We start from the raw sequence: 23,781 nt of genomic DNA, 5'->3' as shown, positions 1-23,781 counted from the left end.
AAACTAGGTAAGCCTCTAGAAAGTTTGACTAGATGTGTACACACATAAATGTATCATCATATAATGGAGTACTACTGTTCAGCCACTTGGACTGAGTGAACCAGATCATCAATACAGAGGAATCACAGATAAAATTGCTGAATGCTAAGAATTTCTGTACTTTAGGGACCTCTGGGTGACTCAGCGATTGAGCATCTGCCTGCCTTTGGCTCAGGGTGTGATCCTGGTCTGGGGATCGAGTCCCGCATCTGGCTCCCTGTGAGGAGCCTGTTCCTCCCTCTGTGTCTCTGCCTCTGTCTATCGGTATCTTATGAATAAATACAAAATCTTAAAATTTCTGTCGTTTGTTTACTTACTCATTTAACAGTGTTCTGTATGTTTACATATACAATTCAATGTGTGCGTTTGTGTATGCATGGGTATGTGGTAGATATTTATATGATCAAGTTGCCTACAACATGTTCTTCAGAAGTATGAAGCACATGGTGAAGTGTAAGCATTTTTAAATCTTCCAAGAATTTAAATTGATGTATGTGTGCTTGGAGTTTCTTTCTTTCCCCTTTCTCCTAATCCTAGTCTTTCCTTGCACAGAGATAATTATTATCCTGAGGATGGTGTTGCTTTGTTTTGTTTATTTATTTCCCAACTAGTTTTATACTTTTACATTTTGGAAAACCTCCCATTCTTATAAAGCAGTTTCTCTTTATCCACTTTAAGAAATTACAATTTTCCTTTGGCAGTTTGGTTTTTCTACTTGTTTCTTTTATTTGACAAAGGAATGACTTCATTCTTTAAAAGAGTAAGCCAACTAAATTAATACTGACATTGAGGCCCAAGACTATGAAGAAACCAATTTGCTCGTAGCACCAGTTATGCTATGGGGAAGTAAAACAAAACAAAACTGGAAAATAGTCACCATCCACTATAAATCTTCAGAGTATTTATTGGCCCATTCGACTAGCATAGAAAGAATTACAGAAAAATATAAAAGGCATTGTTCAGTGCTCTCTGAAAAAAAGCTGGTTTCTTGTACTGGTATATATTCCATTCACCAAATTCTTACATGTTCCTCGTATGAATAAAAACTGAGTGTTATTAGAGAGAGAGAGGGAGAGAGAGAGAGAGAGAGAGATTCATCATGGTAATTGATCCACCAATTTTGAGAAATAGTTTTCTTATACTGGTAGCCTGTGAGTAACTTTCTTTCTGGAATAAAGTAAGATAGTCATTCTAAGTACCTTTATTTTACTTTTAGACATGTTTAACCTTAACTGTATCACTAAGTGCATATTAACTAATGATTACACACATCTTACTCCCAGGTATGGTAAAGGCCAATGGGGAACACCTAATTGCCTGTCACTCATTCTAGATTATGCAGTTAGATCCTTTTACAGTTTATCAGAGTTCTCAGGATCTTTTCTTCAAAATTAAGAAATGAATTGCTGTTCTCAGAGATATTATGCTGGAGTATCCTGAGGGCAAAACTAACATTTATTAACTATTTCCCTATGTCAGAAATCTCTTCTATGAGTCACAATTGACAAATTAGTTGTTTCAGCTTTTCTATACCTCCTTGTATTTCTATCTCCTCTTCTTGTCAATTTCTTTCTTTCCTTTTTTTCCAATATCTTCCTTGGTTTAAAAACTCACAGATGCCTTACCCAGCTATGTGTTTTGCCCCTTTTATTCTGGATTGTTGATATTTAAATTTCATACAAACATGCAATTATTCCCAAATATATCACACCAATATCACGTTGTTTGTATAATGAATAAAAATAGTCTATCCAAGAACATGTGACTCAGCCTGTGAAGTCATATCTAAAACAATTACTCAAACCTATGTCTTATTGTCGCCCCCTAAAATTTCATGTGCTGTGTTCAACCTCATGTTTTAAAACTTGCAGTTTCTACCAGTCTCTATAAAATCTCTATACTCTTAGAAAATTGAACATATTAATTCGTACATTTTTTTGAGTAGACATTTAGCCAGGCTTTAAAAGTACTATAAAACTAACACAAGATACAGTTGTTTACCTCAGGAATTTGGATTTTCTGTATAACGTATGAACACATCAGCATAATTCCTGATGGTCAAAGCAGCATGTGAGCCACTGTCTAGTAGGGTTAGGTGCTCATATTTTATAAAGAAAAAATTAAATTGAGATCAGAAAGGCTTTGTGAAATTACTGGGATTGGAGAACCCAAATGGCTAGCCTACATAGTGTGTGGCAATGCAGAGTCCAAGAAGAGGTGAGAATTATAGTAGAAAAGTGAGTGTGCTGTGTTCAGGAACCAAGGATATGTCTGACCCAGCTAAACTAAAGGATCTGCACTGGGAAAGAATGAAGACAATACTAATTACTAGAGCAGGCTGCATTGGGGAGGATTTTAAAGATGAGATTTTTTTTTTGGACAAAAAAAGGAAAACACCAAAGATTTATTGAAATCCATTGATGGCTTCTAAGCAGGGAGTGGAATGTTAAACTATGACCTAAGAAATAAATTTAGAGAAATGTTTATTAATATTCCAAGGAACATTAATTAATGGGGTCACTTCGAAAGGGTCAAATAATGTCAACTAAATGTGGAATAAACTGGCACATTTGACTTCCAAGAGGAAAGCATGAACTTCCCAAACCTATTTGACAAGGGAACCCTTTCTGGGAAAGGGAAAACAATGCATGGATCATATATTCTATATGCACTGATACCACTCTCAGTCTATACACAGGCATGTGTAAGAAATGTACAGTTCTGTAGTACTAAATAGCTCACTTGATGTCTAGTTTGATTCTCTGGTCCTGGGAAATTGGTCTGTACTCCTGTTGCTGAGGCATGTCTTTCAGACCCAGTGGCTTTCTATTTCTTCCATACTATTCTGGGACTGATGGAGATACTTTTACTAACTGATCTGTTCCATGTTGAGGTATAAGAAACTCTGCGTGGATGTAGAGGGCCCCATCTCTCTTAGACATGTCAGCTCACTATTCTGTGAGGAATTTCTGCTTCCTTTTGGTTTCCATCCAGGAATGGTGCAGATATCCCATGTACCTGCCTAGTGGTTTTGGGCTTTTCCCATGAGATTGCCACGTAAATCTTCTACTCTATGTCACAAATCATTTTTGTTTCTTAGAAAGCTAAATCTGTAAAACTCATAAGCAACAAAGAACTCCATTTTCCTCATATTCTCCTCTTGCTTCTATGCCCTGAGGAGGTGATTTAGTTGCCTTGTAAGCAGATTAAGACAGGAAGAAGGATGAGGGAAGGAACACCTGAGGTAAAAAAATGAGTTAGTATTTCAAAGATTCTACCTACCATGCTTGGAATACCCCTTAGGAAATGCTGGTGTGGAGAACTGAGGATGAAAAGCCAGTGAAGGAAAGGATATGTGTGGTACTGGTGCTGCTGTGAGTTTTATGATGTGTTGTCTCAAGAAATATTGCCTCCTCGTCTTATAAACCACCACCTTTGGCGTGGTCCTTTGCACAGTCCTCTCCCACATTAACTCTTGAAAAGTCCCTCTTGCTTCTGGGAACTCTTCCTCCACCATATGAAAGGAGGAGAAGCTACCTTATTGAAGACATGGGGACCAATTGAGAGACAGCAACAATAGACACCTAGGTAAGCTCCAGAGGAGCTTGAGGCTAACTGCAAGTGCACTGGTGACCTCAGCTGAGACCAGAACTGCTCAGATGAGCCTCCACTGAAGTGTTATGTGAATCATAACCAAAGGAAATGGTTGTCAAACTTACTGAGTTATGGAATGATTATTATTCATATAAATACATACAACACAACACAATACAAAACTATGTAATATGATAGATATGGTAGGCATTGAAGATAGAGGAAATAATTTGTGGGAAGATTTCCTCAATATGAATATATGGGACCAATGAAAAACCTTTAAATGGAAATAGCTGGATCGTGGAAGGGGTTCATTTTTCACTCATGGGAAGAATAAAGAAAAAGGAAGTGTCAAGTATCATTATGGAGATTCCAGTCTTCAATGACTTAAACTGTAGACATGTAGGTGGATGGACCCATGCCAGATGGGGACTTGGTAGCATTCTGCAGTTGTGCCTTTTTGGAAATCACTCTCTCTCTCTCACTGGCTTGGATTCAACAGGTGGTTTTTCTGTCACTGATGAAATAAAAAACAAACATTTGTCTTATAACAGCATACTGTCAGACATGACACTAGACTCATCTTAATTCCTAATGATATGGATTACACTAAAGAAAAAATGAAGACATGTCAAAAGTATGGAGGGATTGAGGATATGTGTCTCCAGGTTCTGAATCTAAACTCCGTTTAACAAAATTGGGTGTTGCCAGTGAGCTGCGATTAGCGAGGCTCCAATAATACTCACACTAGTCTCAGGGAAACTTCTCCTAGTTCCATTAACTGCTTTTTCAGAAATGTATTTTACATATATTATTTTATTTAATCTGTAGAACAGTTCTAAGATTTATTTTTTTTAATTTTTATTTATTTATGATAGTCACAGAGAGAGAGAGGCGCAGAGACACAGGCAGAGGGAGAAGCAGGCTCCATGCACCGGGAGCCCAATGTGGGATTTGATCCCGGGTCTCCAGGATCGTGCCCTGGGCCAAAGGCAGGCCCCAAACCGCTGCGCCACCCAGGGATCCCACATTTCTAAGATTTAGACATTATTTTCATCCACATTTTAGGGATGAATGGACTGATATTATATTGTTATTAATTATTATTATTATTACTAGTAGTCATAGTAGTATTATATTTGGCAAGGTGTCTTCAGGTGGGCAGTGTGTGGTGAAAACAGAAAGTATTTCTAATGTAAGGGGCTTTTAACTCCTACAGCAGCTTCCTTAAATTTTGATTTCATGAACTGTTTTCCAGTGTGTCAAGTTCTTAATCAGTTATGCCTATGTCAGTTCGTGGGCAATCATAATGAAAGACACCATCACAGCTTCACATACTCATGTGCAGAAAAAGCTAGAAGTCTCCACCTTTAAAACAGATGCTACCACAAGAACAGATTCACTATCCAAGTTAACTCTGTCCCCAGAATTTAGTTTCTGCTTTAGGATTCTGCATGATTTTATACTGGCTGATTTTTTGAAGATGCCTCTGTGACTGTCATTTAACATATTCTGTTAGGATTCATGGATTCATACTTGGCACAGGATGAGTCTTTAGGCTTAGGTAAGATGTTTTCAGTTGTTAGATTAGGTAGACTCAGTTGAAAGAGACCGGAGACTACTGTGAGTTCAGAAGACAATGGGAAAATGTGAAGATGATTCATGCACACAGAGTCCATTTTGACTGATCTAAACAGGCCTACATGGGTCTCTGGGAAAAAGTGGAATGGACAAAAAGTTGTCCTGCTGTATTGGCCTCATGACTCTGCAGTAGCTAAATCAAATGACACTACCAAAGCTTCTCAGCCACAGCCAGGGGCTGTCTATTGATTTCCCCATTTGGGGTAGGTTTGCATGAGAACACTTGGCCTCCCTGAGGTCCCCCTCCTCAGGAAGGCAATAAAAGACCAGCCTGAGACCTACCAGAATTGGGAAGGGCAAGTTGTCATTACTACAGATATCCGCGAGAGGGAACTCCAAAGCGCTCTCTGGGTTCTGCAGAAGGCTCAGCTGTGCACTTGTTGTTCCAGCAAGTACCACCGCAGCACCAAAAGGCTAACCTTCTGAAAAGACTTCTTTTAGTGGTCTTCTGGCCTGAATCTAAGGAAGAAGGGAGGTTAGTGTATTTTCATTCACTTAGCCTTATTTTCACCATTGCCATTATACAGCATGTTCATTGTAGTGGCTAGAGGAGGGAAACGGAGTCATTTGTTGTGTACAACTCTCCACGTTCTGATGTTGGCTAACAGCATCGTTATGGTGTTGAAGAGTTCTTCCTCATATCCTTCAGACTGATCTGAGACTCGATCAGATTGAAGGTCAGTATTTCCTGTGCCATCAGTTACTGTCTTTGCAATGCAACAGGAGACACTGAACCTGTAGATGTTTGTTTTCTATTGGAGTGATCAGTGGGTTCAGGTGTCAGATCTGATTTTAAAGGCTAGAAGGATTTGGTATGCAAATCAAACTGAGTGTGGTAATCCTCTGCTTTCACAGCCAGTCTCCCCTCAGCCTGATTTCCTCTTTGACTTTCTGAGTGCTCAAGTTCTAACATCTAAAGGATCTGCCTCTCAGGACACAATCTGCCTGACCCTACTTCTCTGTTGCTCTGCTCTGGGCCATCTTCAAGGATGACTTTCTGCAGTCAGGGTCCAAGGGAAATAGTCATTACATGCTGGCTATGTGGTGGCTGTGTTCCCTTGTGATACCACACCAACCCACCCAGAGATGATGTTTTCGGTTAAATAGGTTGAACATTTACTGAAAAGAGCCTAAACCACAATGAAGTGTGGAAACACACTTCCTCACACACACACTCAAACATACATGTATATATAAACCTACACACAAGCACAAGGCTTGAAAGGGAACATAGAATAAGGAAAACAAGGTATCCTGAGGTTATGAATGCATTTATTGACCACCAGTTTCCAGAGATGATTTTTAATTACTCAACATTCCCTACTGAAGCAAGAACTTTCCAAAGAAAAGTTGATCAGCAGTGAGAAGCTGAGTTCAAAGTTTCTACTGCTCAAAAGAATGTTTCCCTTTGAAGATACCTTAACATTGCTTAAATAACTGAATTCTTTAAGAGTCAACAGATGAGCCAAGGTGTCGAAGGATAAACAGATGAGCAACATTTCACCAAATAACCTTAAACACCTGGTCACTACTCTGCACAAGGCAATAAATGTTCCCAGGATGATTAATTAAAGGGGTCACTTCAAAAGGGTGGAATAATGTCAAATATATGTGGAAGAAAACTGGGGCATTTGACTTCCAAAAGGAAAGTAAGAATTTCCTAGACCTATTTAACAAGGGAACCCTTCCTGGGAAAGAGAAAACAATGCATGGATCATATATTCTATATGCACTGATAGCAATCTCTGTCTATACACTGGCATGAGTCAGAAATGTACTGTTCTGTAGTTTTAAATAGTTCACTTGATGCCTAGTTTGATTCTCTGTTCTGAGACTGGTAGTGATTTAGGTTTTCTTAATTGCCCCCATGAGTGTGTCTATGTTCTGGAGTCTTCTGGTGCTGGGGAGGCTGTAAATTGGTGAAGTGCCACTTATCTGGTTGCTCTGTGTCATTGGTGTATACAGTAGCTGCTGAAGTGTCCAAATTGCTGTCTGATCCTGGGAAGTTGGTGTGTACTCCTGTTGCTGAGGCATGTCTTTCACACCCAGTGGCTTTCTATTTCTCCCAACTATTCTGGGACTGATGGAGATACTTTTACTAACTGATCTGTTCCATGTTGAGGTATAAGAAACTGCATGGACATAGAGTGCCCCATCTTTCCTGGACATGTCAGCTTGCTATTCTGTCAGGAATTATTGCTTCCTTTAGGTTTCTATCCATGGAAAGGTGCAGATATCCTATACTCCTACCCTGTGGTTTTGGCTTTTCCCATGAGATTGCCACCTAAATCTTCTACTCTATGCCACGAATCATTTTTGTTTCCTAGAAAGCTAACTCTGATAAACTCATAAGCAACATGGAGATCCCTTTTCCTCATATTCTACTCTTGCTTCTATGCCCGAGGAGGTGATTTAGTTGCCTCTTAAGGCAGCTTAAGACAGGAAGAAGGATGAGGGAAGGAATACCTGAGGTAAAAAAATGAGTTAGTATTTCAAAGATTCTTCCTACCCTACTTGGAATACCCCTTAGGAAATGCTGGTGTACAGAACTGAGAATGAGAAGCCAGTGAAGAAAAGGATATGTGCGGTAGTGGTGCTGCTGTGAGTTTTATGATGTGTGATCTCAAGAAATAATGCCTCCTCATCTTGTAAACCACCACCTTTGGCGTGGTCTTTTGCACATTCCTCTCCCACATTAACTCTTGAAAAGTCCCTCTTGCTTCTGGGAACTCTTCCTCCACCATATGAAAGGAGGAGAACCTACGTTATTGAAGACATGGGGACCAATTGAGAGCCAGCGCCAATACACAAACACCTAGGTTAGCTCCAGATGAGCTGCAGGCTAACTGCAAGTGCACAAGTTCCCTCAGCTGAGACCAGAACTGCTCAGATGAACCTCCACTGATGTGTTATGTGAATCATAACCAAAGAAATGGTTGTCTAACCTACTAGGTTATGGAATGATTTTTATTATCCATATAAAAGTATACAACACAACACAGTACAATACAATTCAAAAACCATGTCATAGGATATGATAGGCATTGAAGAAAGAGGAGATAATTTGTGGGAAGATTTCCTCAATATGAATATATGGGACCAAGGAAAAAACTTTAAATGGAAATAGCTGGGTCTTGGAAGGGGTTCATTTCTCATTCATTGGAAAAAGAGATAAAGAGGAAGTGTCAAGGGTCATTATGGAGATTCCAGTCTTCAGTGACTTACTAAACTATAGACATGTAGGTGGATGGACCCATGCCAGATGGGGACTTGGTAGCATTCTGCAGTTGTGCTCTTTTGGAAATCACTATCACTCTCACAGGCTTGGATTCAACAGTTTGTTTTTCTGTCAGTGATGACACAAAAAACAAACACTTGTCTTACACCAGCACTGACTCATCTTAATTCCTGATGACACGGATTATCCAAAAGCTTCCCTCAACACAATGAGGTATATGTCGTAAAACTAAGACATGTCAAAAGTATGGAGGGATTGATGATGTGTGTCTCCAGGTTCTGAATCTAAACTCCGTTTTACAAAAAATGGGGTGTTGCCAATGAGCTGTGATTAGCTAGGCTCCAATAATACTCGCACTAGTCCAGGGGAACGTATCCTAGTTCTATTCATTGCCATTTAGAAATGTGTTTTACATCCTTTATCTTATTGAATCTTGACAACATTTCTAAGATTTAGACATTATTTTTATCCACATTTTAGGCATGAATAAAGTGATACCGAGCTAGAGTAATTGGCAAAAGGTCATATAGCTGATAAATGGGGCACTGGAGTTTGTACTCTAGAGAGGTAGTTTGACATCAAGTCAAGTCCTTTCTCTCAATGATGCTGGTTTTTTTCGACTCATTTTAAAGAGCACTGGAATCCTGTGGTGCCTCAAGAGCCACTGATCAAAAAGAGGATGGAGCAGGAATAAAAGTCCCATGCTCTGGTTTCAACCAGAGCACATTTATATAAGTAGAAATAAATAATTATGCATTATATGTTTAACTACATATATCATATATATAGATGTGGGATCCATTTAAAAATGTGTTTAAAAAAATCCCAAACACTGTATCATACCATGCTATCTCCTAATACTGCCAGAAACGTCTTGAAGTTTCTATGCTTTCTTGGGTCTCCAACAGTGTAAAACTTCCCTTGACCTGTTAGCCAGCCTTCAGAGAAGGAGCAGCTGGGAATCATTGCCCTGGGGATGCTCTGGGCTCCAGAACAGGGCTAAGTATCTGCCATGACCCCTGGCAACCTTGCTGTCTGTGTCTCCCTAAAGCCTATTAAACTATTCACAGTACCTGCAGCCTTCTCATTGTTATGACAACTCTTTGAATTCTCTCCCAAGAGAGAAGTGATGTCTTCTCCAAATATCCCGAGGCAATTTTCATACAAAAACTGTATAAGAGAAGCCTGTAATGCAAAAAGAACACAATGGGGTGCTCTTTTTCATATGGAAGAGTTAGAAGTCACATTTTGTTTATAGACCTTGGATCTAACCAAAAATGTGAAAGACTTCTATGAAAACTTCAGAGTTGATAAAAATATATAGAAACCCAAGTTCTCTAATAAAATAAGAAAGAATGATACTTTCTGTTGTACTTTGAGTACAGATTTTAAAATACTACTAGTCAGTGGGCTAAAGTCCTAATTTGTGGCATTTAATAACTAATATTGTGATACCAGTGGTTACATCTTTAAAACTAGGATAGCTTTCAAAGTAACCTACCTTCTTAAAGTTTACTTATTTTGTAAACTTTTGCTTCCAGAAAATATTGGGTTGTAACTTAGGATAATATCTGATTAAAATGTATAAAGCATAGACAAAATCCTATGAAATCCATTTCTTAAATAGGGAAGAATATTTTTTGGAATGTGGATATTCCTGTGGATTTTTTTTTGATGTTTTCTTTTTCTTTCTCTTTTCTTTTCTTTTTTTTTTTTTTTTTTTGAGTAAAAACTCACAGGGCTGGGGAGAAAACATGTCTGTCTGTCTAACTGCAGTCCCTTCTCAGGTCTTGCTTTGCCTAATGCTGGCTCTCGGCATGAGCTTGGGGAAAAGCTGCCATCTTATTAGGCATGTGTGGCTTCATTAGGATGTTCTGGAATATCTCACTAGTTTCTGTCTGATGTAGCAGAGGCAAAAGAGTAGCCAAGTATTTTTCTAAATGAGCCACAACTTGCAGAGCAAAGCCAATGTGTTTGGAGCCATGGGTGCTCATAGTGCCCGAGACACCTAGGATGTGACAGTAACGACAACAGGAGCTAGGTCTTGTTACCATTGTGTCATGAGGAAACCATGCCTTCGCCCAAGTTTACAAGCTCCCCCCCTCAAGGATCAGGCTGAGATTTGAACCTTGGCTTGTCAAACTCTAGAGCCCAGGTCTTTTCTACCATATTACATCACTCTTCTCTCTCTTTTGTTTAGTCAGTCTAGTATTGAATCTCCTGGATGGGAAAGAAGTGACTCAACTGCTCTGTGTTTCCCACTTTAACAACACCCCTTCCCATATTCCACCAGAGAAGGATAGCAAACTCTGCCATTCCAAGGAAGCCTATGAAGATGTGCACTTTTCAGAACTGATCCATCCAATTTACTACTACACATTTCAGATTCAAAGCATGGATTCTAAACCCCAGGGGACACATATGAGAGCTCTCCCTACCTTTTTTACGAAGTTCTCTTCCAATTCCAAGCTGCCAGAATTAGGTGGACAAAGAATGCTTGGGGCTATACACACTGATAAATCATAAGGTGTTATCTGGTTGGGTGAGGATTCTTGCTCAATGCTGTATAACACTCCAAAAAGGTACCGCAAGACAACAACATTCACATTTGGCAGCTGAGCTAGAAGCCTAAAGTCAGAAAGATGTACTTTTGAATAAGGCAAGTCATTGCACTTAGCTGCTGGAAGTATAGAGACAGAGAGCAGAGAACATCTTACTAGATCTAGTATACAACCTGCTGTAGCAGAGTTCCAGGCATGAATGTATACAAATATGTTTTACCGAATTCAATTTCTGAGCTAACCCACTCCGGTTGAATGTTGACAAACTGAAGGTTATACCATGGGCTGTTGATGCTCTGGCATCTCTCTTAGGCCACTGACTTTTGTCTACCATTTTCATATATTCAGAAGGTGTACAATGGCTAAGGAGTCCACGTTAATAAGGTCAGACGAAGAGCAATAATAGCCATAAGGCATGCCTGTATTCTGAAACTGGCCTCCGTGGGTGTGAAGAATTGAAACTATTTGGCATTGAATGTTATTTTAGTGGTCAAAGTGGCAAGAAGGAAGCCAATATTTTCCTAATAGTATATTGGCTGTATTTCTGAGCCATGACCAGAGTAGAGTAATTATTGCATCATTACCTCTGGGCTGCATTTATTTTCTCCTCCTCAGTCACTTCGTCAAGAACATCAAGCCATTTTTCATAGAGTTCCGATGAAAGTAAACTTCCTTCGATATTTTCAAGAAAATCCTTATGTGGATAGAAAAATAAATAAATACATGCAAACAGACACACTCACAGAGATGTAGAGACTCACACACACACAAATATATGTATATATGATAAAAGATATATATTGGAAATATCACAGAGAAAACACTTAGTTCAAAACTTCAGTTCAGTCCCTAATTTCTTCATAGATACCCAAACTGTGACCCACACGGAGTTCACCTCATACTCTCCATTGACTTGCATGTGCAAAAACAGGTTGTGGATTTTCTCCAACAAAAACGAAAGCATCAAAGCAGAGCGTACGCTTCAGTGGAAAGGAAGACAAAGCTCCCTTCTATCATATGGCACTTACTCTTTTGTGTGCTTTTTTGCAAACTACTACAAAAGCTACTCTCATCATTGCTTCATTCTTCCTTTCCTTAACTGTACAAAAGTAGAGAGTCTAATGGCAAACTCATGATGGTCCTGAGGATGTATTCATTTCTAGTGTAGACCAATTCTCCAGAGAGTTTGACATGATACTATTCAGGCCAAGGTTGCAGAGTCTGATTCTCCACAAAGATTAGTCAACTTTAGGTAGGGAAAGCTTCAGAAATGTCTAAGAACTCTATGCACACGTGGTCACCATCTTCCTAGTCTGTGCCTATAACATGGAAATGGAAAAGACCCTACTAAACCTTGCTAGAAACATCAATTGCAGGTGTGCACCTTCAAGAGGGCAACACTTATCATGCTATTCGAGTACCTAACGTATCATCATTCTTTCCCCTGTGTCTTGATGCCTATATATATATTTACTGGTGTGTTTTACTCTAGCCCAGTGTAGTAGTGGTCAGGGACTATTGCTATTTATCGTATAGTTGAACAGTAATGGGGGGCAAGGAAAGACCACTTGCGACAAGAAAGGACCAAATATGACCTTGGTTCTAAGAGTGCCATAATAACTGCCTTAATATAGTTTTGTTCAGAGCTGTTAGCAAGTGCCAAGGTAGATGGATTAAATTCTTTGTTCTAGTTTTCAGTTCTTTCTCCATTACCATTTTAGCAATAGAATGGGATATCTGTGATGTAGCTGTATAATTTCCAAATTAATCTAGTTCTTGAGTCGATCTACTGAATTTTCAGAATTCCAAACTACATTTGTCCGTTGCACCTACTCCTAAAGTTAGATTTATCAAAAGAGGCATGTAGCTAGAGCTGGTTACTGTGTCGTTACAACCTTGGATGGTGGGCTAGACATCACAAATATTAACAAAAGGATACCTAGGATCTGGTGAAAGGAGACACAAATGGCAAAATCCTTCCTCCATGACTTATAAAGTAAAAGGCATCAAGAAACAGGAGACAATGATGGTTAACAATGATTGGTCGCCTCACTGAGCCTTTTTATATTCCTCATAAAGTAAACATTTGCTTACTATTGTAAACTTCTAGATCTATTCTCAAATTTTTCATGTGATTTTTCTTTTGGAAACTGCCTTCATTAGGAGCATCGTGTAGAAGTCATCAGAGACAGGATGTTTTCTTTGGTAAACATTATGTATGTGTTAATGTGTATTTTGAAATTTCTTATTATTATAGTAGTCACATTAGTATTAGTCTTTTGCATGGAGTCCTCAGGTGGGAGGTGTTTGGTGAAAACAGAAAGTATTTCTAATGTAAGGAGCTTTTACCTTCTACAGTAGCTTCCTTAAATTTTGATTTCATGAAGTGTTTTCCAGTTTGACAAGTTCTTAATCAGTTATGCCTATGTTTTTTCTTGGGCAATCATAATGAAAGACACCATCACAGCTTGAGTAACTCATGTGTGGATAAAGCTAGAACTTTCCCCACCTTTAAAACAGATGCTACCAGAAGAACAGATTCACTGTCCAAGTTCACTCTGTCCCCAGAATTTAGTTTCTTTTTTAGGATTCTGCATGATTTTATACTGGCTGATTTTCTGAAGATGCCTTCCATGAGTGGTCATTTTTGATTTGATAAGGAAAGCACATAATGTAGGAAAAAAAGAAGAGTATATGGCATTTCATATCCCAAGCCCAGAGCAAAAGCTTGCTTCCTTTTTGAAAGAGCTAGGCTATCGGATGGTATACAGTTTTAGAGCTCCAAGAAGTAAAGTCAGTTTAGATTCTTTAGTCAATGTCTCTCTATAGTTTTACCCAAAATCCACCTTACATACACTGAAACTTTGTAATCACTTATTTAAATCAGATTTTTTTCATTGACTTTACCCTTTTTAAATCAAACTTCCGTGTTTCAAGGCCTTGTGGAATCCTCACCTGTCTCCTACTTTATCAGTCTTTTCTCATTATTCCCTTCCATAGATGCTCTTCCCCATATATGGAAATCTTTTTCTATACCCATTTCCCATTTGTTGATTCCTCTTTAAGTGATTGTATCCTCCATTCCTACTATCTCTATTTCCCTTCCTCTTTAAAAGAAAAGCTCAAATACTCTCTTATTCTCTGATTACATTCCCTTCATGAGTCTTTCAACGTCCTTTGCTCTATCTTCATGTCCTCTCCCTACAGTGTAGAAAGATATAAGCGCTGGAGTCAGATGGACCTAAGGTTCAGAAACCTACTATGCTTCTGATCTACTGTGTTACCTGGGGCACATGCGAACTGTACTGAAAATTTTCTAATCCATTTATAATGTGTGGAAGATGATAGTTCTAGCTACCCCCTAAAATTGCTGTGATGCAAGGACTGGGGTAGCAGCTAGCATGTAACTAACGTGGTTAATTTCTTCACCACTAGGATAACATTCCCAAATCTAGTGCAGCATTGCAGAGGTCCTGGGTACTCTGCAAATTTCCATACTGACAATTCAGTACACCGATTGGAGATAACACAGGCCAAACTCTGGCTGTCATTTAACATCCTCTTTTAGAATTAGCAGATTCATATATGCCTCCAGATGAGTCTTTATGCTTAGGTAAGATGTTTTCAGTTGTTAGATTAAGTAGACTCAGTTGAAAGAGACCTGAGACTACTGTGAGTTTAGGAAGACAACAGCAGAATGTGAAGATGATTCATGCACACAGAGTCCATTTTGACTGATCTGAACAGGCCTACATGGGTCTCTGTGGAAACAAGTGGAATGGACAAAACGTCGTTCAGTGTATTGGCCTCATGACTCTGCAGTAGGTAAATCAAATGACACTACCAAGTTTCTCACCCAAAGCCAGGTGCTGTCTAATGATTTCTCCATTTGGGGTAGGTTTGCATGAGGACACTTGGCCTCTCCGAGGTCCCTCTCCTCAGGAAGGCAATAAAAGACCAAACTGAGACCTACCAGTATTGGGAACGGGAAGTTGTCCTTATGAAATATATCCGTGAGGGAAACTCCAAAGAGCTGTCCTGATTTTTCAGACGGTGCAGCTGTGCACTGGTTGTTCTGCCAAGTGCCAGCACAGTGGCCAAAGGACGAGTTTGTGAAAGCACTGCTTTCCTTGGTGTTCTGGACAGAATCTAAGGAAGAAGGGGGATTAGTGTGTTTTAATTCACGTAGACTTATTTTCACCATTGCCATTATACAGCATGTTCATTGTAGAGGCTAGAAGAGGGAAACTGAGTCATTTGTTGTGTAGAACTCTCCATGTTCTGATGTTGGCTAACAGCATCCTCATGGCATTGATGAGTTCTTGCCAATAACTTTCAGACTGATGGTTAAACCTAGGGACTTGATCAGACTCAAAGTGATTATTTCCTCTGCCATCAGTTACTGCCATTACACTGATCTGGAGGCACTGAAACTGTAGGTGTTTGTTTTCTACTGGTGTGATCAGTGGGTTCAGGTATCAGATCTGATTTTATTTTTTTATTTTTTTCTGATTTTAAGAGCTATAAGTTTTTGGTATGCAAATCAAGCTAGGTTGTTAATCCTGTGCTTTCACAACCAGGCTCCCCTCAGCCTCAGATTCTCTCCTTGGGTTTCTGAGTGCTCAAGTTTCTACCATCCAAAGGAATTGCCTATCAGGACACAATCTGCCTGACCCCTACTTCTCTGGTTCCACTGCTCTGGGCCATCTTCAAGGATGACTTTCTGCAGTCAGGGTCCTTGGGAAGTAGTCATTACATGCTGGCTATGTGGTGTCTGTGTTCTCTTGTCAACCCCACCAACCCACCCAGAGATGATGTTTTTGGTTAAATATGTTTAACATTTACTGTAAAGAGCCTAAACCACAATGAAGTGTGGAAACACACTTCCTCACACACACACTCAAACATACATGTGTATATACACCTACATACAAGTACAAGGCTTGAAAGAAAACATAGAAAATGCAAAACAATAAGAGGTTAGGAATGCATTGATAGACCACCAGTTTCCAGAGATGATTTTTAATTACTCAACATTCCCTATTGAAGGAAGAACTTTCCAAAGAAAAGGAGATCAGCAGCGAGAAGCTGAGTTCAAATTTCTACTGCTCAGCTGTGAATGTTTCCCTTTGAAGATATCTTAACATTTCTTAAATAACCGATTGCTTTAAGAGTCAACAGATGAGACAAGCTGTCGAAGGATAAAAAGATGAGGAACATTTCACCAAATAACCTTAAACACTGGGCAATTTGGCTTTTTTGGGATATAGTACGTGCATCAGCACCTCCACTCGTGTGGGGCCAGCACTGCACCAGAAGCATCCTGGTTCTGCCACTTAGGAAGCTCAGCATTTTATTTTATTTATTTTTTTTTTAATTTTTATTTATTTATGATAGTTACAGAGAGAGAGACAGAGGCAGAGACACAGGCAGAGGGAGAAGCAGGCTCCATGCACCGGGAGCCCGATGTGGGATTCGATCCCGGGTCTCCAGGATCGCGCCCTGGGCCAAAGGCAGGCGCCAAACCGCTGCGCCACCCAGGGATCCCGAAACTCAGCATTTTAAAGCTTTGGTTTGCTCAACTGTAACATAAATGATGCTGCCTACACCAAGTTAAACTAAATATATAAGATACTACTCGGCACAAGGCAATAAATATTTCCAGGATCATTAATGAATGGGGTCGCTTCAAAAGGGTCGAATAATGTCAAATAAATCTGGGAAAAACTGGTGCATTTGACTTCCAAAAGGAAAATATGAATTTCCCAAGCCTATTTGACGAGAGAACCCTTTCTGGGAAAGGGAAAACAATGCATGGATCATATATTCTATATGCACTGATAGCAATCTCCGTCTATACACTGGCATAAGTCAGAAATGTACAGTTCTGTAGTTCTAAATAGCTCACTTGTTGTCCAGTTTGGTTCTCTGTTCTGAGACTGGTAGAGATTTAGGTTTTCTTAATTGCCCCCATGAGTGTGTCTGTTCTGGAGTGTTCTGGTGCCAGACAGGTTGTAAAATGGTGAAGTGCCACTTATCTGATTGCTCTGTGTCATTGATGTATATAAATAGCCGCTGCGGGGTCCAGACTGCTCTCTGGTCCTGGGAAATTGGCCTGTACTCCTATTGCTGAGGCATGTCTTTCACACCCAGTGACTTTCTTTTTCTTCCATACTCTTCTGGGACTGAAGGAGATACATGTTCCATGTTGAGGTATAAGAAACTCTGCATGGACATAGAGGGTCCCATTGTTCTTAGACATGTCAGCTCACTGTTCTGTGAGGAATTTCTGCTTCCATTTGGTTTCCATGCAGGAAATGGTGCAGATATCCCATGTACCTACCTAGTGGTTTTGGGCTTTTTCCCCTTGGGATTGCCACCTAAATCTTCTACTCTATGCCATGAATCATTTCTGTTTCCTAGAAAGCTAAGTCTTTAAGACTCATAAGCATCAAAGAGCACCCTTTTCCTCATATTCTCCTCTTGCTTCTATTCCCTGAGGAGGTGAGTTGTCTCTTAAGGCAGCTTAAGACAGGAAGAAGGATGAGGGAAGGAATATCTCAGGTAAAAAAAATGAGTTAGTATTTCAAAGATTCTTCCTACCCTACTTGGAATACCCCTTAGGAAATGCTGGTGTACAGAACTGAGGAGGAAAAGCCAGTGAAGGAAAGGATATGTGTGTAATGGTGTTGCTGTGAGTTTTATGATGTGTGGTCTTAAGAAATAATGCCTCCTCATCTTGTAAACCACCACCTTTGGCGTGGTCCTTTGCACAGTCCTCTCCCACATTAACTCTTGAAAAGTCCCTCTTGCTTCTGGGAACTCTTCCTCCACCATATGAAAGGAGGAGAAGCTACCTTATTGAAGACATGGGGACCAATTGAGAGCCAGCACCAATACACAAATACCTAGGTTTGACATCAAGTCAAGTCCTTTTCTCTCAATGACGCTGGTTCTTTTCAACTCATTTTAAAGAGCACCGGAATCCTGTGGTGCCTCAAGAGCCATTGATCAAAAAGAGGATGGAGCAGGAATAAAACCCCCCTGCTCTGGTTTCAACCAGAGCACATTTATATATTATAAGTAGAAATTAATAATTATGCATTATATGCTTAACAACATATATAATATAGATGTGGGATCCATTTAAAATTGTGTTAAAAAAAATCCCCAAACACTGTATCATACCATGCTATTTCCTAATACTGCCAGAAACGTCTTGAAGTTTCTATGCTATCTTGGGTCTCCAACAGTGTGAAGCCTCCCTGACCTGCTAGCCAGCCTTCAGAAGAAGGAGCAGCTGGGAATCATTGCCCTGGGGATGCTCTGGGCTCCAGAACAGGGCTAAGTATCTGCCATGACCCCTGGCAACCTTGCTGTCTGTGTCTCCCTAAAGCCTATTAAACTATTCACAGTACCTGCAGCCTTCTCATTGTTATGACAACTCTTTGAATTCTCTCCCAAGAGAGAAGTGATGTCTTCTCCAAATATCCCGAGGCAATTTTCAATCAAAAACTGTATAAGAGTAGCCTGTAATGCAAAAAGAACACAATGGGGTGCTCTTTTTTATATGGAAGAGTTATAAGTCACATTTTGTTTATAGACCTTGGATCTAACCAAAAATGTGAAAGACTTCTATGAACAATTCAGAGTTGATAATAATATATAGAAACCCATGTTCTCTAATAAAATAACTTAGTGTGATACTTTCCGTTGCACTTTGGGTACAGATTTTAAAATTCTACTAGTCAGTGGGCTAAAGTCCTAATTTGTCGCCTAATTTCATACCTAACATTGTGATACCAATGGTTACATCTTTAAAACTAGAATAGTTTTCAAAGCAACCTACCTTCTTAACTTTACTTATTGTGTAAAATTTTACTTCCAGAAAATATTGGGTTGTAACTTAGGATAATATCTGATTAAAATGTGTAAAGCATAGACAAAATCCTATGAAATCCATTTCTTAAAGAGGGAAGAATGTTTTTTGGAAAGAGGATATTCCTGTGGATTTTTTTGATGTTTTGTTTTGTTTTTGAGTAAAAATCACAGGTCTGGAGAGAAAACATGTCGGTCTGTCTAACCGCAGTCCCTTCTCATGTCTTGCTTTGCCTAATGCTGGCTCTAGGCATGAGCTTGGGGAAAAGCTGTCATCTTATTAGGAATCTGTGGCTTCATTAGGATGTTCTGCAATATCTCACTAGTTTCTGTCTGATGTAGCAGAGGCAAAAGAGTAGCCAAGTATTATTCTAAATGAGCCACAACTTGCAGAGCACGGCCAATGTGTTTGGAGCCATGGGCGCTCATAGTGACTGAATCACCTAGGATGTGCCAGTAATGACCACAGGAGCTGGGTCTTGTTACCATTGTGTCATGAGGAAGCCATGGCTTTGCCCAAAGTTACAAGCTCCCCCTTCAAGGATCAGGCTGAGAGTTGAACCTCGGCTTGTCAAACTCCGGAGCCCAGGTCTTTTCTATCATATTATGCCACTCTTCTCTTTCTTTTGTTTAGTCAGTCTAGTATTGAATCTCCTGGATGGGAAAGAAGCGACTCAACTGCTCTATATTTCGCAATTTAACAACACCCCTTCCCATATTCCACCAGAGAAGGATAGCAAACTCTGCCATTCCAAGAAAGCCTATGAAGATGTGCACTTTTCAGAACTGATCCTTCGTAATTACTACTACACATTTCAGACTCAAAGCATGGATTCTAAACCCCAGGGGACACATATGAAAGATCTCTCTACCTTTTTAATGAAGTTGTCTTCCAATTCCAAGCTGCAGGTATTAGGTGGACAAAGAATACTTGGGGCTATACACACTGATAAATCATAAGCTGTCATCTGATTGGATGAGGATTGTTGCTCAATGTTGTATAACACACCGAAAAGGTATCGCAAGAGAACAACATTCGCTTTTGGCAGCTGTGTTAGAAGCCTAAAGTCAGAAAGATGCACTTTTGAATAAGGCAAGTCATTGCACTTAGCAGCTGGAAGTATAGAGATGGAGAGCAGAGAACATCTTACTAGATATAGTATACAACCTGCTGTAGCAGAGTTCCAGGCATGAATGTATACAAATATGTTTTACCGAATTCAATTTCTGAGCTAACTCTCTATGGTTATATGTTTGACAAACTTAAGATTATACCAGTGCTGTTGATGCTCTGGCATCTCTCTTAGGCCACTGACTTGTCTACCAGTTTCATATATTCAGAAGTTGTACAATGACTAAGGAGTCTACTTAATAAGGTCAGGAGAAGAGCAATAATAGCCATAAGGCATGCCTGTATTGTGAAACTGGCCTCCGTGGGTGAGAAGAATTGAAATCATTTGGCATTGTATGTTCTCATTCATTTGGGGAATATAAATAATAGTGAAAGGGAATATAAGGGAAGGGAGAAGAAATGTGTGGGAAATATCAGAAAGGGAGACAGAACATAAAGACTCCTAACTCTGGGAAATGAACTAGGGGTGATGGAAGGGGAGGAGGGCAGGGGCTAGGGGTGAATAGGTGATGGGCACTGAGCGGGGCACTTGACGGAATGAGCACTGGGTGTTACTCTGTATGTTGGTAAATTGAACACCAATAAAAAATAAATTTATTATTAAAAAAAAAGAAACCATTTGGCATTGAATGTTATTTTAGTGGTCAAAGTGGCAAGAAGGAAACCAATATTTTGTAATGGTATATTGGCTGTATTTCTGAGCCATGACCAGAGTAGAGTAATTATTGCATCATTACCTCTGGGCAGCATTTATTTTTTCCTTCTGAGTCACTTCGTCAAGAACACCAAGCCATTTTTCATAGAGGTCCGATGAAAGTAAACTTCCTTCGATATTTTCAAGAAAATCCTTATGTGGATAAAAAAAAATACACACAAATATACACAGAAACACACACACACATATATATGCATATATAATACAAAATATATATTGGAAATATCACAGAGAAAACACTTAGTTGAAAACTTCAGTTGAGTTCCTACTTCCTTCATAGATACCCAAACTGTGACCCACATAGGGGTCAGCTTGACTCTCCATTGACTTGTACATGCAAAAGCAGGTTGTGGATATTCTCTAACAAAAATGAAAGCATCAAAGCAGAGCATAGCCTTCAGTGGAAAGGAAGACAAAGCTCCCTTCCATCATATGGCACTTACTCTTTTGTGTGCTTTTATGCAAACTACTACAAAAGCTACTCTCATAATTGCATCATTCTTCCTTTCCTGAACTATACAAAAGTAGAGAGTCTAATGGCAAACTTATGATGGTCCTGAGGATGTATTCATTTCTAGTGTAGACCAATTCTCCAGAGAGTTTGACATGATACTATTCAGGCCAAGGTTGCAGAGTCTGATTCTCCACAAAGATTAGTCAACTTTAGGTAGGGAAAGCTTCAGAAATGTCTAAGAACTCTATGCACACGTGGTCACCATCTTCCTAGTCTGTGCCTATAACACGGAAATAGAAAAGACCCTACTAAGTCTTGCTAGAAACATCATTGTATGTGTGCACCTTCAAGAGGGAAACACTTATCATGGTATTCAAGTACCTAATGGATGATCATTCTTTTCCTGTGTCTTGATGCCTATATATATATTTACTGGCGTGTTTTACTCTAGCCCAGTGTAGTAGTGGTCAGAGACTATTGGTATCTTTCATATAGTTAAACAGTAATGGGGGACAAGGAAAGACCAAATGTGACAAGGAAGGACCACATATGACCTTGGTTCTAAGAGTGTCATCATTACTGCCTTAACATAGTTTTGTTGAGAGCTGTTAGCAAGTGCCAATTTAGATGGATTAAATTCTCTATTCTAGTTCTCACATCTTTCTCCATTACCATTTTAGCAATAGAATGGGATATCTGTTATGTAGCTGTATAATTTCCAAAGTAATCCATTTCTTGAGTCGATCTACTGAATTTTCAGAATACCAAAGTACTTTTGTCTGTTGCACCTACTCCAAAAGTTAGATTTATCAAAAGAGGCATGTAGCTAGAGGTGGTTACCATGTCGTTATAACCTTGGATGGCAGGATAGACATCTCAAATATTAACTAAAGGATGCCTAGGATGTGGTGAAAGGAGACACAAATGGCAAAATCCTTCCTCCATGACTTATAAAAGGCACTAAGAAACAGGAGACAATGAGACAATGATGGTTAAGAATGATTGGTTGCCTCACTGAGCCTTTTTTAGATTCCTCATAAAGTAAACATGTGCTTACTATTGTGAACTTCTATACCTATCTTCAAATGTTTCATATGAGTTTTCTTTTGGAAACTGCCTTCATTAGGAGTGTGGTGAGGAAGTCATCAAAAGCAGATGTTTGCTTTGGTAAACATTATGTAGGTGTCAGTGTATATTTTGAAATTTCTTATTATTACTAGTAGTCATATTAGTATTAGTATTTTGCATGGAGTCTTCAGGGGGGTGGTGTGTGTTGAAAACAGAAAGTATTTCTCATGTATGGGGCTTTTAACTCCTACAGTAGATTCCTTAAATTTTGAATTCATGAAGTGTTTTCCAGTTTGAGAAGTTCTTAATCAGTTTTGCCCATGTCGCTCCTTGGGCAATCATAATGAAAGACACCAATCACAGCTTGACTTACTCATGTGTGGATAAAGCTAGAACTTTCCCCACCTTTAAAACAAATGCTACCACAAGAACAGATTTGCTGTAATGCCTCACTCTGTCTCCAGAATTTAGTTTCTTCTTTAGGATTCCACATGACTTTATACTACCTGGTTTTCTGAATATGCCTTCCGTGAGTGGTCCTTTCTCATTGATAAAGGAAAGCATATCCTGTAAGAAAAAAAGAAGAGTATATGGCATTTCATATCCCAAGCCCAGAGTAAAAGCTTGCTACCTTTTTGAAAGAGCTAGGCTATGTGATGGTATATGGTTTTAGAGCTGGAAGGAGTAAAGTCAATTTAGATTCTTTAGTCAATGTCTCCCTATAGTTTCTACCCAAAATCCACCTTAGAGTCATACACTGAAACATTGTAATCACTTATTTTAATCAGATTTTTTTCATTGAATTTACCCTTTTAAATCAAACTTCCGTGTTTCAAGGCCTTTGTGGAATCCTCGCCTGTCTCCTAATTTACCAGTCTTGTTTCCTTATTCCCTTACATAGATGCTCTTCCCCAAGTATGGAAATCTTTTTGCCATACTCATTTCCCATTTGTTGATTCCTCTTTAAGTGATTGTATCCTCCATTCCTACTATCTCTATTTCTCTTCCTCTTTAAAAAAAAAAAAGCTCAAATGCTCTCTTCTTATTATCTGATTACATTTCCTTCATGAGTCTTTCACTGTCTTTTGCTCTATCTTCATGTTCTCTCCCTGCAGTGTAGAAAGATAATATGGCTGGAGTCTGATAGACCAAGGGATCGGAAACCTATTATTATGCTTCTGATCTATTGTGTGACCTGGGGCAAATGCGAACTGTACTGAAAGCTTTCAAATTCATTTGTAAAGTGTGGAGGATGATAGTTCCAGCTTCCCCTAAAATTGCTGTGATGCAAGGACTGGGGAAGTAGCAAGCATGTAACTAACATGGTTAATTTCTTCACACCTAGGATAACATTCCCAAATCCAGTGCAGGGTTGCAGAGGTAATGGGTACTCAGTAAATTTCCACACTGACAATTCATTACACTGATTTGAGATAACACAGGCCAAACTCTGTGGCTGTC

The 23,781-nt window shown here is 39.3% G+C and overlaps 1 protein-coding gene across 3 annotated transcripts; it reads right to left on the bottom strand.

Moving 5' to 3' along the window:
• Positions 1-918: 918 nt before the first annotated feature.
• Positions 919-22,903, bottom strand: LOC140629906 (rho GTPase-activating protein 20-like). 3 transcript variants are annotated; one of them, XM_072819385.1, is made up of 10 exons: positions 22,726-22,900; positions 20,821-20,930; positions 19,824-20,013; positions 18,492-18,603; positions 15,047-15,222; positions 11,658-11,767; positions 10,951-11,140; positions 9,586-9,697; positions 5,557-5,733; positions 919-4,150 (listed from the first exon to the last, which is right to left on the bottom strand). In XM_072819385.1, exons 1-9 carry the CDS (start codon positions 22,882-22,884, stop codon positions 5,585-5,587), a joined length of 1,308 nt encoding a protein of 435 aa, XP_072675486.1. In that variant the 5' UTR covers positions 22,885-22,900; the 3' UTR covers positions 919-4,150; positions 5,557-5,584. The 3 variants fall into 3 exon arrangements, with proteins under 3 accessions (XP_072675486.1, XP_072675487.1, XP_072675488.1); XM_072819386.1 differs by having other exon boundaries at positions 22,827-22,883; XM_072819387.1 differs by lacking the exons at positions 919-4,150; positions 9,586-9,697 and having other exon boundaries at positions 5,560-5,733; positions 22,726-22,903.
• Between the last annotated feature and the right edge of the window lie 878 nt (positions 22,904-23,781).

Source organism: Canis lupus, unplaced genomic scaffold (genome assembly GCF_048164855.1).
Source record: "Canis lupus baileyi unplaced genomic scaffold, mCanLup2.hap1 Scaffold_352, whole genome shotgun sequence".
Classification (NCBI taxonomy): Eukaryota; Metazoa; Chordata; class Mammalia; order Carnivora; family Canidae; genus Canis; species Canis lupus.
Note: the sequence above shows the minus strand (reverse complement) of the source record. Positions and strands in the feature narration are given on the sequence as shown.